Source organism: Vigna unguiculata, chromosome 1 (genome assembly GCF_004118075.2).
Source record: "Vigna unguiculata cultivar IT97K-499-35 chromosome 1, ASM411807v1, whole genome shotgun sequence".
Lineage (NCBI taxonomy): Eukaryota > Viridiplantae > Streptophyta > Magnoliopsida > Fabales > Fabaceae > Vigna > Vigna unguiculata.
Window position 1 is genome coordinate 41084767 of NC_040279.1, and position 16601 is coordinate 41101367.

The following is a 16601-nucleotide window of genomic DNA, read 5'->3' on the forward strand; positions in this document are numbered from 1 at the left end:
AATGAGATAATGAAATCCATGAGGTTGTTTCTGTTTCGCAGGAACTGCCATGTGTTGTGACTAAACCAAACAATGGAAAGACCAATCTCGACTTTTATATTTCTTTTTTTATGTTTCAATCAATCTTTAAAAATTAGGGAATGTTTGTTATTTTAACAGAAATGGAATGTTTGTTAAATAGAGTTTTTTTTTTATTTATTTATTACTTGCTGCTTCCTAAGGTCTGAATAGTTTGTTATTAGATTTTTTTTTCAATAAATTAATAAATAACGTGTTGAGGTAATACATTTTAATTTCACATTTAATGTATACGTGTGCCTTCATGATAAATGAGTTGGTATTTTTTTTTTTATGTTCTGAATTCCTTAAGATTTTAATGAGAATTCGATATTATTTGAGTATGAGAATGATATAAATATCAAATAACTATCAGATAAATATGATAAAGAAAAGTGTATGTAAGTTTCTTTGATATTACTTAATAAAAGAAAAAAGAATTTGGTAATTTAAATCGGAAACGTACATGAGAACAACTATGATATAGTAAAGACGAAGATCCAATGAAAATATACATATTCATTTACGTCTTCATATCCACATTAAAAAAAATGGATAGTACTGATACTCCATTTTTAAAGAAAAATAAGTACTATACATACCCATATTTAGTTAATGATTTTTTATAGAAAAACTAGAGTTTCGAATAATATTTGGAGGACAAGTTCATCATTTTCATACTTTTTCTTTTGTTTTAGACACTATAATTTATTAAGTAATTAAAAAAATATATTCTTTTATTTAATTCTTTGAAATTTATTTCTAGGAGATTTATTTTATCATTATTTAACATTTTTTAATTGTTATATGAAATTTCATTCATTATTTGTAGAATTATAATTTTATCATTGATTTAAATATTAAAATATGTATACTTTATATTGAATATTTTACATTTTCTTCTTTAACATTGATTTTTTTTCTTAAATTATTTAATCGGTATTTGTTGTGTATTTTTAAAACAGTTAGCTCTTCTGATTAAACACTTGTTATGTATATTCTTATAAATACTTTTTTAATATAAATATGAATTAGGTTGTTATCAAATTTTATAATGAATAAATAATTTCATATATTGACATTATTTTAAACTTATGAAAAAATCTAAAAATGTTTTTTTGAGAAAAATAAATAGAACTAAATGTTAGTTTTGTTCAATAATTACCATTAAAACGCTATTATTCAGGATAACTATCATAGTTTACCAGGATAATCAAACTATTCGGAGTAGCTTTAGCATATTATATATATATATATATATATATATATATATATATATATATATATATATATTATTAAATGATAATTTGATTACAGAAAGCACTATATTACCCTAACGTTGACATTTTTGTTGACTATAATATATTTACGTATTAACTTCAACTACAATCTAATTATTTCATATTCTAATTTAATGTATTAGAATGTAGAAGTCTTAATATAAATAGTAATGCATTTAATAAGGACGGTTGAGCAACTTTACGTAACAACAAAAATGTTGATATAATTAAAGAAAATAGAGGAGTGGTAGATAAAAAAAAAAAAAAAGATTGTATGATTTTATGAAAGTTTAGAAATAATTAGTTCCTTTTTTAAAACATTACTTTTGCAATGCCCTCATTCGTTGTTTTGTTGTAATTAGAACATTGCTTTTATTTAGGTGTGTGTGAGTTTTGGTGATAACCCTAACAAATCAAAAACAGTTACCAAAGCAACATCATAAACCTAAGACCCAACCATTTCACCACACAAAAGCTCATCCATACCTTCATTTATAATCCCTAATTAACCTTTCAACCAAATCGCACCACAAAATGCAAATTAGGGTTTTTGTGTGTTGATTTTGTTTTCAGTAATATGGACGAAACTCTTCAAACAAAAACTTACGTAAAAGCTCAGGTAAAAAGAAAAAAAAAGTTATAACAATTAAAAAAATATAAAAATATCATATTTTATTTTTTTATCGATTTAAATATATTTTTTATCCCTTAACTTTTACTTAAAATTACAATTAATCCAATTTTTAATTGTGTTTCACCGTAAATGATAACGTTTGACCATATTATTATACACGTGTCAATTGAAATTATTTTTTTAATAAATTAAATTAAAAAAACTTTAATTATTTTGAAAACTTTTTAAGACACACACTCCAAAATAATTAAAGTTTTAAATAATTCAAAGCCAAATTTGATCATCTATAGAATACTTAGACAACTTACAAAATTTATTTTTTTAATACATCAAATTAAAAATTGAAAACTTTAATTATTCTTAAAACTTTTCAAGACAAACACTCCAAATGAATCAAAATTTTTAAAAAAAAAAAGTTAATCAAAATATTAATTGCAATTGACACATGTATAATAATGCGTCCAAACATCATTATTCATGGTAGAACACTATTAAATAATTCAGCAAAATTAATTTTAACGTCGTTTTATTTCTGAAACTAAATATATTGAATAAATTTTAAGATTAAATTAGTTCAAAATTTATATGATAAACTAATTCTAATTTTATTTCGAAGAAATTAAGAAACATGTTTAACTTTTTATTATTTTAATATTTGTTATTTCTACCAACTTTATTTACACTTTGATAAATATGTGTGAGTGAAACCTAAGTAAAAGTTTATGATAGGTAAATAAGAAATAACAACCAAGTACATTTTGTGGTTCCACCATAGTACACATTCTTTTAATTTCACCATTTTCATTCATAGCCAAAAACTCACCACATAGTGAGGGGACCAACATATTCAATGCTCTGAAATAGTAAGCAAGAACAAAAAAATTCAAACCAGTTGTTGTAAAGTTAGGCACAATAGTAATACCATAATTAATATTCAAATTAATTAAAAATAGTCAAAGAAATTACCATAACCTACTTTTTCATAAATATTAAAGCAAGTATTTAAAAAATTATTTTACTTCAGCCCCTAAACCATCAAACGCATTATTGGATTCATTTTAAAATAGCACAAAATAAACAGATTTTCAGTTTAGAAAAAAATTTGATTCATAAGTTTCTCAGTTCGTGGACTCAAATCAATTTTGAAATTGTTTTGGTTATCCATAGCCAGAGTTCAGTTTAAATTATTTAAAGAGCCAACAATTTAATTAATCATAATTGTGTGCTTATAAGATCAGATATTTAAAAAAAGGAACGATGAGTGATAATACATCTTGAAATTCATATTTCAGCATTATCATTGTTAGATAATAGATAATTTAAAAAAATTAACCAAATATCAAATTGACTCCATGGCCCAATGGATAAGGCGCTGGTCTACGGAACCAGAGATTCTGGGTTCGATCCCCAGTGGAGTCGTTTTACTGATAAATCCTCAATTTTTTACAATTGTTTTTTTTTTCTTTTTTAAGAAATACAACACATTTAGAGTAAATAAATAAATAATTGTGCATGAATTATCAAAAATAGGTCTACAATTTTCTAGATTTATGAGTGAAACACATCTCGTACACCAACAATAAGTTTATAGGTGCTTTGTTTCTATCACTAGATTGTTCAGCCAAACATTTTGACATATATGTAACAAAACTTTGGATATGCTTCACAAATATCTTCCTACAAAATTTTAAAATAAACAATATTTCTAAAGTTAAAAACAATTTACTAGTGAATAAACATGGAAAGATTTCTCACGGAAATTCTCTGAATTTTCATAAATTAATTTATAAATAGTATTTTTAGTTAGCTTTAAAATGGATCCTTTTATAGTATTATCTTATGTTAAGTTGGGGTTAGGTTACCTACAAAATATCGTCACTTTTGTTCTAACTCTTAATTATATATTAATTTTTCTTATCAGAACTCCTTTCTGATATCAAAAGTTACTTTTCAAGTCAAGTATGGAATGGAACAAGGTCCATGGGCTCTTTTAGCATTAGTAAGGATGCTGTTTCTTCTTGCACCTCCATAAATTTCTTCCCGCACTCCCATGTAGAAAGATTTCATTTTGTGTTATCTGATGCCTTCCAAGAATTGGAGATAGTTAAGAAAAAAAATAATTTTTGGATGAGATAATCTGAAAGACATTTGACTTTTAAATTATACATTCTGGAAGTTATCTTTTACTTTTGAAAGTTATTTTTTTTTTTAAATATTTATGAGTTACATGATCAAAAGTTAATTTTTTGGTTGTCATATTACACATCCTAAAAATCATTTTCCATGCAGTCCAAAAAAAGATAAAAATGAAATTTTTAATATGGAGTGCAATAAGAAATTTATGGAGGTACATAAACAAACTGACTAGTAAGGAGCTTGTTTGTAGTTTCGTTAGCTTAGTTTTGTCTTTCTTTCTTCTTTCTCCACCCTGTGTTTTTCTTTTGCACCTCGGAGATATTAAAATCTTCATTTTGTCTAAGTATTTTTTTTTTTTATTATTATTGAAACTTCTGTGCAATCTAAGATTTTAAAACATATACTTAATTATATAACTTGAATCGGTAATTTAAGTTTTAAACGTGACTTTCAAATTATATAATTTTAAATTTAAAAGTGACATCCAAATTTCATAATTTAAAAATCATCCTTTTTTTGTAAAAAAAAAATTTCCAAATTCCTCTAATTTCCCAATATTACACTGATGAAGTTGAATCCAAACTTTTGACCACACTACACAAAAATAAAATAGTTAAGGTGGTTATGACGATAATGTATGGCGGCGGAAGAATGAGAACAATTTGTCTTTTACGCGCGCATAGAGATACACGACGATAAAGACATTCTGAATTCTCTCAATTCTTTTAATTTTTTATTATATTAAAATATGTCCAAAACTACCACTTATTCCTACATTGACCACCTACATTTGAAACTTCATACCATGTCCAATTATTACATATAAAAATAGTTTTGATTAGTATGATCTAAATAAATATCGTTTTATCAAATTCATATGTCATAATGTTGTATAACCTTGAATCTATAACGATAAAGAACGTTTCATAATATCAAATATATTTTTTATAAATATAATTATTTATTAATTTTTTAAATTTAATAATTATTTTTCTCTATTTTCTAACAAACTGTTTATCTTTTTTTCTTTTTTTATTCATTAATAATTATTCTCTCTATTCATTTTATTTTTAATAAATATACATTTGTTATATATGATACATTTATTATATACTATTTGATAGTTGATACATTATTATATAGATTTTGAATCCGTTTGATAGTTGATACATTTATTTAGTATCATTCATATTTAAAAAATCATACACAGACACAATATCGCTCACTGGTTTAGATTAAAGATTTCAATAATTTTAAAAAATTGAAATACTTAATAATTAAATTAATTATAATTAGATTTTCTTTATTTCTTAAAAAAGTAATTTAGATAAAGTAATTAAAATATTTTAAATTTAATTTTTTTGAATAAAATAATTTAATTTATATTTTATAACGATTCTAAACGTAAATTAACTTAATTCAACTTTTAATTTTATACAACTCATCTTGATTTTGATAAAATCGATCAAACTTAATCTCTGACCTATATCAACCCTACTCAATTATCGGTTTGGAATAATCAAACTTGACTTTTGAGTGACCTAACTCTACTAACCTTCAAGCCAATCTGACTCAAACTTCGGGTTGAATTTGACTTTTTAAACCTATAGATTTTTTTTCCTAACTAATAATCAATTTCACAACTTAAGAAATTTTAATTTCTTTCTTTTTAAAAAAAAAAATTCTATTATTTTAGTTATTTAAAATTCATTCTTAAAATTTCTTAATTTTAATTTTTTTAATTTCCTCGTCTAAATATATAAGTTTCTTTAAAAAGATTTCAAATTCTCTAAATGAATAAATTACTTTTTTAAATTGTCTTATCCAAATTGAAACTTTTATCAATAAGATTATATTTTTATCAACTTTTTATAAGATTATTTTAATTCAACCGAGTAAACTTTAACACGATTTTTTTATGAATAATTACATGTCTAAAATTAAACTCAAGAATGATAATTTTCGTTATTAAATGAGTAATTCACTGATAATTTACTTAAAAAAATGATAGATGTAAAAAAATGTTACAATTAAATGCTATTCTACGACTAAACGGTCAATTATTTCTAGGTGTAACTTAATATCAAACTAGTTCTCAGCAAATATAATCTAGTGTCAAAATAATTCTTAATATTACAACTTAACGATAAATAGTTACACAAGACTAGCAAAAGATAATTGTCCTATTTATTGCATATTTTAAAATTGAGTAATTTTTTTTTATCTTATATTAAGGACCAAATCTCGTTGATATATACAATGGAACCAAAATATTATTTATCATAAGTTTAATCAACAAACAGCCAAATAACTATATGTTTCTCAATAAAAGTAGCAATAGATAAAAGAAAAACTTAACTTTAAAACATTTAACCAAAAAAAATGCAAACATTATTAATCCAATCACAGTTTCCAAGGTGAATACGAACATAAGAATAAAATCATTTTTATAGTGAATATAAATAATCCAGAATTTTTATAGTGAATATAAATAATCCAGAACATGGTGAAACCTTCTGTGGGAGAGGAACTCCTAATTAATTATTTTCCCATAGGCTTATCATGTGTAGTTCTACCTGCTAATTTCTACGTTGATTAAACAATAAGACAATAAAGTCATAATCCAGATTTCACCAGATGTGTTTGGACTTTTCTGCTTCCCTTTTCTTATACTCACAATTCAAACCAATCCAATACATAACTGGAATAACCACTTCTATCCAAACAAATTACATTTTTAATTACAACCTAATCTAAAGTTTCTAAATCTCCTATGAATTGTATAATAGATTAGGGAGGTTAAATCCCAGATGAACCTCAATTAAAATTCTTAAGCTAACATTCCTAATATACTTATGTTTCATGCAACGAAAAAATATATAAAACCAATATTTTTGGGTCAATATATTTGTATTTGTTCTCTACAATTTTGTAATAAAATAAGCAGTTTTTTTAAGTGGTTATGATTTATTTATTTTAAAACAAATAATTTTCTTTTAATAAATAAATTCTATCTACTTGAATAAATTATTTTTTATATTAAAATTGACCTGATAATTTCTGAGAATACAAAGAAAGTACTGTGTCAAAATATCATCCAAAAGATACGTCGTGCATCACAAGGCAAATTGAGAAAACCACCAAACATGCAGAAAAACCAGCGGCAGAAGAAAATGAAGAAGAAACTGTTTGGTCTGAAAAACTACTTTCAAAGAGTTCATAAAAGACAGAACGAAACTTTACATGTCCTATGCATTTCTCAGTGGACAAAATTTACATACCATACTATAATTATCTTAAATTAAATTTAATATGTAATATAATAATAAAGTGTATACTACTAAGATAAAAAAAGTTCATAACTTTTATGCAACGATAACATAACATGCCTTAAAATTTCTAGGGTGACATCACACATACTCAACTAAAGTATAATTTGGTTATTGGCCCAAGCATTAGCAACATCTTGTAATCACCAAAAGAACAAGTGGGGGGAAGAAAATAAATAAAAAAGGAAGAGTAAATATATAAAATACCTCAAGATGTGCACATCAGATATATCATCATCTGCATATCTGTTCTTCACCAACCATCGAGGAACCTGTCATAATCGCAATACCACCACACTCACGTAAATCAATGTTTTAAAAACATGTCAGCCATGGAATGTCTAGGTTTTACAAGCATCTGTAACTACAAACAAACCGACTACGAAAGTGATCGATCATACAAATGTAATTTCTTGCAATGAGGACAAGATGATAATGAAAAACCATAAAAAGTAGCAGCATAATAAAAACTGAGATTCGAAAAAGGGGTGCACAAGGAACAAGTAGTAGACATATCCAGCAATACAATGGAATTTGAATTGCTACAATCAAACATGCGATCAAACCAAGACAAGTTTAAGAGAAAAATGAAAAACTATTGTTACAAAATTTGCGGGAGGGGAAAAAATGAATTCAGAGCAAATCTTTAGCGGCAGTTTGCATGGTGAACAAAACGTTGTGCCACGTGTTGGTCCGGGAGTGGGCCTTGAGACTCATCCCCAAACCGACATTGACGTCGGCCAAATCCTCCCGGTCGACCATGAGGACCTCCTCGGGTTTCGCGCCGTCGAGAATCCAGACCAGACACCAGCAGAAGCCTTTCGAAATCTCGGAGTCGCTGTCGGCGCGGAAGCGCATCCTCCGCCGCTCGTCGATCTCCGCCACCACCCAGACCTGGGTGGCGCAGCCGACGACTCGGTTGGCCGGAACGCGGTCGGCGTCAAGGAAGGGCGGGAGGAGGGAGGCGTAGTGGAGAAGGCGTTTGACGCGGTCGATGGGTTGGGAGAGAGAGGTGAACTCGGAGGCGATGTTGTTTAGCTTGTCGGCGACGTTGGATCGGAGTTTGGGTTTGGTGCATAGGGCGTTAACGGCGTTAACGGCGTTAGATTTGGAAGGAGTGAAGGTGTTAGGTTTTGGGGAAAGAGGGGAACTGAAAGAAGAAGAAGAATAAGAAGAAGAATAAGAAGAAGAAGAAAAAGAAGAAGACGATGATGATGGGGTGAATAGGGTGGTTGTTGTAACTGCAGTTGATGAAACCATTTTTGGAATTTAAGAAACAAAAAATCATTGATTTATCATTGTTGCAGAGAGAGGAATAAGGGAATGAAAATGGAAGGGAAGAGAAGAGAGGAGAAAGAAGGTGAGAGGCTTGTGAGGGTTCAGAAACGGAGACAGAGAGAGAATGAAACTTTAACCCGCCAATTCCTCTATATCTGACTTTTCTAAATATCTCTCCTTATTCTTAAGTTTAATAATAATTTATATTATAAATATGTTTAAATTAATTAATTCAGAATGTTATTTTATTAGATAAATAGTATGTTGAGTGAAACAATTTTATTTTTAGTAGTGTAATTGTAATATATCTCTCCTTTTCTCTGATATTTTTTTTTCGTTAAAAGATATGAAATTTTGTAACTAATATAAAATGAAATGAAAGTACCGTTAATATAAAACATGTGACATTATTATTTCACTGAGAACCATTTTATCAATGACCAGTGTATTCACAGAAGTTATAGCGTTATAACGTCTATGTATGAAATTTTTTAAATATGTATGATATTATATTAGTATGTGATAAAATTATAAAATTATTAAGTTAATATATAAACTAAAATTATATTTATTAAAAATAAAGTGAAATATATAAAAACAGATGAAAGAATAATCATTGATAAATAAAGAAGAAAGGAATAAGCATAAATAGCCAATTTTATAAAAAAACTTGTAAAATAAAGATTAATTTTTAAAAATTTAATAAATTATTATATTTAAAGGATAAATTTGATATTTTGAAATGTGGATAAAAAAGAAGAATCTCCTTTATATATTGTTATAAATGACGGAAAAATCACTTAATAGTTATAATTTAATTAAAAAACTTCATCAGCTTTAAATTTAATTAAATTTAAATTATTTAAGTAATATTTAGTGATAGTGTTTGGTTATGTCTCTTTGCATGAAACATGTGTAGAACCAAAAGCAAATTTTTGCGTTCCTTCCAAATTAATTAATTGAGGATATTTCATACCAGATTAGTTTAATCCTCTTAAATCTTGGTCATGATGTAATGGCTTTCGTCACTTATTTGAAATAAAATATGAAGCACTTCTATACAGTATACTACATTTTTTGTGAGAAGGTTCCTTTATATTTTTAAATAACGAAGGGGCCCTTTTAGTGAAATTTAATGTTTTTAATCAGTTTTTTTTTTAGTTTGAAATAATATGTGCAATTCAATTTGCAAACATTTAGACTAAGAAAAATAAAAATACATGAATTTTAATAAAAAGAAATTTAATCATAGAAGAAACCAAAGAAATTAAAATTACACCTACACCTATAATATTTATTTACAATTACTCTTTACTAATACTAACTAACCATACACGAAAATATCTGTAGTTTAGTTTGATTTAATTTTTAATTAAATAATTATTTAAACCAAATATAAAATTATATATAATTTGCTTGAAATTTGATATAAATTTTGAATAAAACTAAATCAATTGACATTGAATCAATATTAATGGTTAAACATTTTTAGAAAAATTATTAAACATTTTATAATAAAAATGATAAAATAAAAAAATATTTTCTATTTTTAATTTTGTATGCTCATCAACAAATTACATAATATAAAGAACCTTAGACATACATTAATTTTTTAATTAACTAAATATTTGACATCATATTCAAATATAACAAATGATTTTATTTGATTTAAGCCTGTTATTGAATTTCAATAACAAGAGTTAAAGTTATTTGTTAATGTTTATAGCAAAATTATTCAATGCGTTGATTTGAAGAATTAAGATAAGGATTCAATCTTTTTGAAGTATGGAAAATAGGTTACTTCTTCAGTTCAGAGCTTTCTGGTACTTCCACCACCTTCCAGTAACCACACTTAGTGGGCACTTACTAGGAAAATCTCCAACCCTAATTTTAGTTTAAGAAGTAGAATGTGTTCTTCCTTCCACAGCACCTTCAATGCAGCAATCATCATCCACTTGTGTGTAAAACACCACATTTTACATTCATATTTTAGCTAGCCAGTGAAATGCCTTTTTTTCTCCTTTAGCTGCAATTCAGAACAATTAGCACACTTCCATGCATTTCCACTGCTGTTGATAACTTCCCTTTTGTTATTTCTACAGCATCTCCACTCCACACTTCACTGCCCTCACAAGAACTGAAGTCTCTGGCAGGAAGAAACTTAGCCAGATCAGATGCCTTAGCAGACATTACTGTTTTCTGTTCACTTAGATTGAAGAAAGCAATGTAGACTTCTCCTACACAGAGATACAATTCTAAGAGTTAGAACAGAATAACTCCAATGAATTCTTTAATGTCACATGCTACTAGTTCAACCTCAACCAGTGTTTGGAAAATATGCACTACTCCAGTTTGTTGGATTGGATGAAGTTGCAGAAACAAAACAAACAAAATTTAGCTGTAGTTTTTGTTAGCAGACCTTTTCTTCCTGTAGCAACCCAAGAGCGCAAGCCACCAGAATTTATAGTATCTGCCAAAAGTAGCAACTTGAATCATGAATATTAAATCGGAGGAAAAAACTAGAGAAACTCTACAACTGCATGAATCAAACATCATTCTGGAAAGTGGTGTGGATTTACAAAATTTCACCTTCGCTAGACTCTACTGTTGCACACAAGCCAGAATAACTATTGACCAGGGTCCCATTAGGATTCAATTCCCACATCTGTGAAAGACTCAAAAATCATATTATAACAGAATACATAAAAAATATATATGTAAAGATGCATATCTAAATGTTATTTCACGTAACAAAAACTTGTGAAAGTAATATTAAGATTGGAATAGAAGCGGTGTGCACTTCATAAGCAAGATTATCTTTGAATTGTATAAAACTCAGACAAAATTGCAAAAAATACAAACTGGGGCAACATTGCACCCTTGCAAAGCCTAAAGATAGATTAAACATACCTGATTTGAATCCCACCTGCAGGGAGAAAATGTCCCTCTCTTGAACTCTTTAGAAGTGAGCTTTCGTTTTGGAGAAGCATCCAAGCAAAATTTTAATCTGTTTGTTGCAACTAAATGATGTTTCCCTTGATGATACATACTCACTTCATCTCTGTATCAGTATCCAAGTACCAATTTCTGTTGTTAACAACATTATTATTCATATCAGAGTTAGGAAAAATTGAACATAGAAAGATAAGCAAGATTACAACGGGAAGTAAAGTTCTCTTTTGTGCACACAGAAGGGGGCAAGATGCTTGTTTCCCAAACTCCTTTTCCAACATATTCTTTCAAGATATAGGTTAAGCCTTTCACTAGCCCAACCCATTGCCTTTGACTCGCTGCACCTTGTGAGGCCTAATGAATGGGTGAAAGTTGTTTTTATTTCTTTACCACTTCTTCTCAAACTAAGATCCTGATCTTCACTCTTCACACTTGTGATATAAGGAAACTGCCAATGCGGCAAAGTAAATATGATACTAATTTGATCAAAATATTATTCCCCCCACCACAAAAAATTTAGATGGCTCACATACCTCCATATTGTTTGAGCTAAAAGAATTAATCTCGAGAAGGGTGGGATTTGTGATAATATCATATGTGCTAGGATCAATCTTCCGAACATCCCCACCATACATAAGGGGAGACTTTGCCATAGACCAAAGAGTCATCTAAGGGATAGAAAGACATTCACTCAATCTATTGATAATGCATATACAGTTGTAAGCAAATTAAAGTTAACACACGAATATATCAGAAAAAAAACTTAGCTGTGCTTGTAGAAATACCTGTGTCTTCTTTTCTTCCAGATTGAGGTGACTAAACCTATGTGGACCTTCATTTGAACCTTCCAAAAACAAAGAAAAAGTGAAAATGCAGTGTCATAATTCATTTTCCCGTGAGTCCAAACTTAAACAGCTTGTTGCAATTTTCCATGATGAGATTGCTGAATATCTTTTGAGTTTTCTAATCTAACAGTTTCAGTGAACCATTAATGTCCTCATCATAGTAGAGTGAATCTATACGCAAACAAAATGCTTACAATGCCACAAGATTCTGGTTTCACATAAAAAAATTTTGTTTAAAAAAACAACAAAAAGGGCAGAAGATAGAGGAAGGATAAACGATTAATGAAAATAGCAGCCCGGCTCATTACCAGGATCAGTTAGCCATCCAAAGGGTAGCATGTCCAAATCAGGCCAAGATTTCCCCGTTAAACCTTTTGCTCCTATCAAATTGGCATTTGAGAAATCCCTGATAGAATCAAATAACTAAAGTTATATGATATAATGATAGAATAACAGACCAGGGATTCAGAAATAAAATAATAGCGAGGTACTCTGAAGAAGACAGATACAAATGTGTTGAACTAAAATATAACGATGTAACGACCTGGCAATATCAAAATGTGATTTGACATCCCCCCATGTATCCCAGTCATCTCCTGTTACACGATACATATTAACCAGTCCACTGACATCCTTGGCCATGGCTGGTGTCACACTAGTTCCAGGAGACAAAGAATATACAATGGGGCGATCAAACTCCTTGAGAACCTGGATGAAATGACACGTAATTAGTAGCTTTCAAAGGATCTTTCAAGATATTACCAATCTCAGTTTTCAGATGAGGATAAGAGGGACGGAAGGTAGGAGGACAGGAGAACTCCAGAATACCTCAGAAACATAGCTTATTTCATTTAAATCAAAGTCATCCCCGAATACACAGTCATGTTTCACTGCGTGGAAAGTAGAAAGGCTGTTAAAATAGCCGTCAATGAAAGACATAACCTCTGAATTACATGATATAGTTTTGAGTACTTTCTGTTGTTTTTTTACTTCAGCATAACCCCTGAATTAAAATATGAACACATAGGCAATCTAAAGCGATATGATAAGATATGAAACTTTTAATGTAAGTTTATGAGACCATTAAACACCTAGTCAACCTAATGATGTTTCAACAATAATCTTAACCAAAAAAATGCAATTGCTGTACCAGAAATAAATACAAATGCTTTTCTTATCCAAACTTATTGGTCAGATGCAATAAAACTATGGAAGTCATTAAGATTTCTGTCAATGACATGAATTTGTTGTGATAGAGCACTATAAAAATAGAATGTAAAATAGTAGTCCAATTACCAAAATCAACATCCCATGAAGCATACTGCTCATAAAGGGATCTCAGAAAAGCTTTTCCCGCTCCCAATTTTGTATTCACACTCATGAAACCATGAGGCATCCATGCACAAGCCCTTTCTGGGATTGCTATGTCTTTTGCATACCACACCCGACCAGATTCTTGATAAGCACCTCCCTAAGAAATTGAAAGATATCAATGTCAAACTTCAGATTAATGTATACAACATCCTCAGCTCCTGCTTTGTAATGTTCTATTGCAGATAAAATGCATTAAATGAGGCATTCGTTACGACTGATTTCTTTCCTTAAAAAAGCAAGAAAGAAATAGAGTTAAATTATGGCATAAATACAAAGCGATACCGTTTTTGTATCAAGGATAGGGGTGTTTGCGTTTACAGCTTGTGTACTTATCCCTCTCATGACATGAATTCCAAATTTCAAACCCATGCCATGAACTCGATTAGCTACTTCAGCAAATCCTTTCCCATTTTCAGAAGAAGGCCACCTTCCTGGATCAGGTAGCATCCTCCCCCATTTATCAATCACATCAAATCCAAGAGAATCATGATAAGCACCCTCAACTTTCCTTCTATACCAGAGGTAATCCACCACAACATACTACAAAATTTGAAGGAAAGTTATCGTATCTATATATAACAAAAGTAATACTAGCATATTCAAACTCATTCACAAGCTATAATTCCTCACAGAAACTGTACCTCATATCCATGATCGTGGAGACGCTGAGAAACTACTTCAGCACTCTGCAAGAATTCTTCTTCAGATATTGTCCAGCAAAAGGAATCATAGGAGTTCCAACCTCTTGGTGGAATGCTAGCTTCCTGTCGATCACTCTCCGATACATTTTTAGTCCACACACTGAAATGACAATATTAGATATGATCATATGACAGAATAAGGGCACAAAGAGTAAGACATCAAGAGAGCTTGCACTAGGACGTTGTTGTGCAAATTAGGATTCAACTTAGTACAGTCACTATTACTACTTTCTGCAATTAGAAAAAAAATTGAAGCTTGCTAATAAATTTAAAACTTATTCCACACACAGTTCCAAATTGAAGCTTGTTTATAATAATTCAATAAACTATTTATGGTAATCAACATAAATGCTGGAATATAGGTTGACTTGATGCAGGAAAAGTGCCCAGGGCCAAAGTGAAATTGAGACGCTGATTTTAAAATTTTTCATAGAGATATGCGGTGATGAAATGCTATATTTGAAATTTAAAAGCAACACACCAGAACAACCTTTTAAGGAACAGCAAAAAAACTTTATGGGTAATTAATAAAATTTTGCAATCAACAATAACCATGAAACGAGCGAAGCGATTGCTGGTCAGACTTATCTTCCAATGCGTTCCGAAAGGATGCATGCAAGTGAAACACGCAATCTACTAAACTATCGCAAAAGTGTAAGATGAGGCCGTGATAATATATACCTCTCAAAACATAGACAAAGGAAAATAAAAAGAGAAACGGAGGATGAGGAGAGACACTTCATGATCGCTTTCGCCGGTGCCCCTGTTGCGTCACAGAGTTCAACGGAGTCTATATGCCTCCAAAAATATCCACTATTTTAGTTCGTTAGTTGGGACTTCGAGACTATTATTGATGTCTTTAACAGGCTCATTATCTAACCGTAAAATATTTAAAATTTTAAATAATTGTTGACGCTATATTAAAGATTCTTTCGTTGAAGTTTAAATTTGATGAATAATACTGTTAAATTGCAGAAGAAAAAAAAAGTAAAGATAAAGAAAGACGTGTTGTGTTGTAAAACAAATGCATGTATCGACAAAATATTCACTTATGAGTAGGGACGGTAACAGGACGGGCGGTGATGAGTTTCGCTATCCCATACTCATTTCCGTAAAAGAAATTCATTCCCATCCTCATATCCAAATTCAACGGGTATTCAACTTTTGTCTCATCCCCATCTCCATCGGGTATAATCTCGTACCCATACTCATACCTATTTTCTTACTACTTTAATATTAATTTTAATTAATTTTAATAAAATAATAAAAAAATTACGCTAAAAGAAACATAATATTGTCAAATATTTAATATTAGGAGGATGGTTGTTTCTTCAATTTCAAATACTTTGAAATAAATTATAATTGTTTACATTTTAGATTATAATACCAAATAAAATTTCATGAGAACATAAATATTTATTAAATTTGCAAACATTAATGAAAAACATTAATGAAACCTAGTTGATAAAATTTAAAATTATTTTAAAAAAATATAAAAGGAAAAATATTCAAATTAAAATATATTTTAAATGTTTATTTACTTCAATTTTTTAAATTATAATGAATCTTTTTTTTATACACTAATAAAAGTTATAATACATCACTTTATCAAAATGACGCAAAGAACAAACAATAACCATAATAATAAAATTTTAACATAGATCTTGTATCTTTTGAACTCCAATATATGTTGGATGGTGATAAAAAAATATTCATAGCAATTACATTAAATTTTTATATTGTAGTAAATAAAAATTATGTATACAATTACAGTGAAAAAAATTAAAGTATGATTGTAATGAGTTAGAAAATAAAAAATAATTAGATAAAATATATCGAAATAGTATTTTACATGATGCAAATAAACAAAAAATAAAAATATTAAAAAATTAACAAATGTGTATCTTATAAACAATTTGGAGAGTATTGAAAGGAATCACACAAAGGAAAACAAATATATAATTAACAGTATGATAAGATGAAAATCTTAGAGATCTAAGAAAACTTTTCAAATA

At 28.7% G+C, this 16601-nt stretch overlaps 2 protein-coding genes and 1 non-coding gene across 4 annotated transcripts; 1 reads left to right on the forward strand and 2 right to left on the reverse strand.

Annotated features, from left to right (window-relative positions):
• The first annotated feature begins 3317 nt into the window (after positions 1 to 3317).
• On the forward strand, positions 3318 to 3390 carry TRNAR-ACG. Its single transcript has one exon. It is a non-coding gene; the product is annotated as a tRNA-Arg (tRNA).
• Positions 3391 to 7829: 4439 nt separating this feature from the next.
• Positions 7830 to 8843, reverse strand: LOC114193886 (sufE-like protein 2, chloroplastic). The gene has a single exon (XM_028083861.1). It carries the CDS (start codon positions 8694 to 8696, stop codon positions 8070 to 8072), a length of 627 nt encoding a protein of 208 aa, XP_027939662.1. The 5' UTR covers positions 8697 to 8843; the 3' UTR covers positions 7830 to 8069.
• A 1618-nt stretch (positions 8844 to 10461) lies between these two features.
• On the reverse strand, positions 10462 to 15447 carry LOC114192323. Of its 2 annotated transcripts, none has more exons than XM_028082025.1 (14): positions 15268 to 15447; positions 14527 to 14686; positions 14168 to 14425; positions 13808 to 13982; positions 13340 to 13401; positions 13056 to 13219; positions 12820 to 12917; positions 12452 to 12510; positions 12200 to 12334; positions 11876 to 12114; positions 11625 to 11775; positions 11304 to 11379; positions 11134 to 11184; positions 10462 to 10951 (listed from the first exon to the last, which is right to left on the reverse strand). In XM_028082025.1, the coding sequence occupies exons 1-14, from the start codon at positions 15327 to 15329 to the stop codon at positions 10737 to 10739; spliced, it is 1905 nt and encodes a 634-aa protein (XP_027937826.1). In that variant the 5' UTR covers positions 15330 to 15447; the 3' UTR covers positions 10462 to 10736. The 2 variants fall into 2 exon arrangements, with proteins under 2 accessions (XP_027937826.1, XP_027937818.1); XM_028082017.1 differs by having other exon boundaries at positions 11873 to 12114.
• Between the last annotated feature and the right edge of the window lie 1154 nt (positions 15448 to 16601).

Excerpts from the sequence above, each read along its gene's own strand:
- LOC114193886 (XM_028083861.1), bottom strand. The coding sequence starts at position 8,696 with ATGGTTTCATCAACTGCAGTTACAACAACCACCCTATTCACCCCATCA.
- LOC114192323 (XM_028082017.1), bottom strand. The coding sequence starts at position 15,329 with ATGAAGTGTCTCTCCTCATCCTCCGTTTCTCTTTTTATTTTCCTTTGT. Across the intron at positions 11,776-11,872 it reads AGAGAACTTTACTTCCCGTT|AGATGAAGTGAGTATGTATC; the intron begins GTAATCTTGCTT and ends ATACTGATACAG. Across the intron at positions 10,952-11,133 it reads GGTTGCTACAGGAAGAAAAG|GAGAAGTCTACATTGCTTTC; the intron begins GTCTGCTAACAA and ends ATCTCTGTGTAG.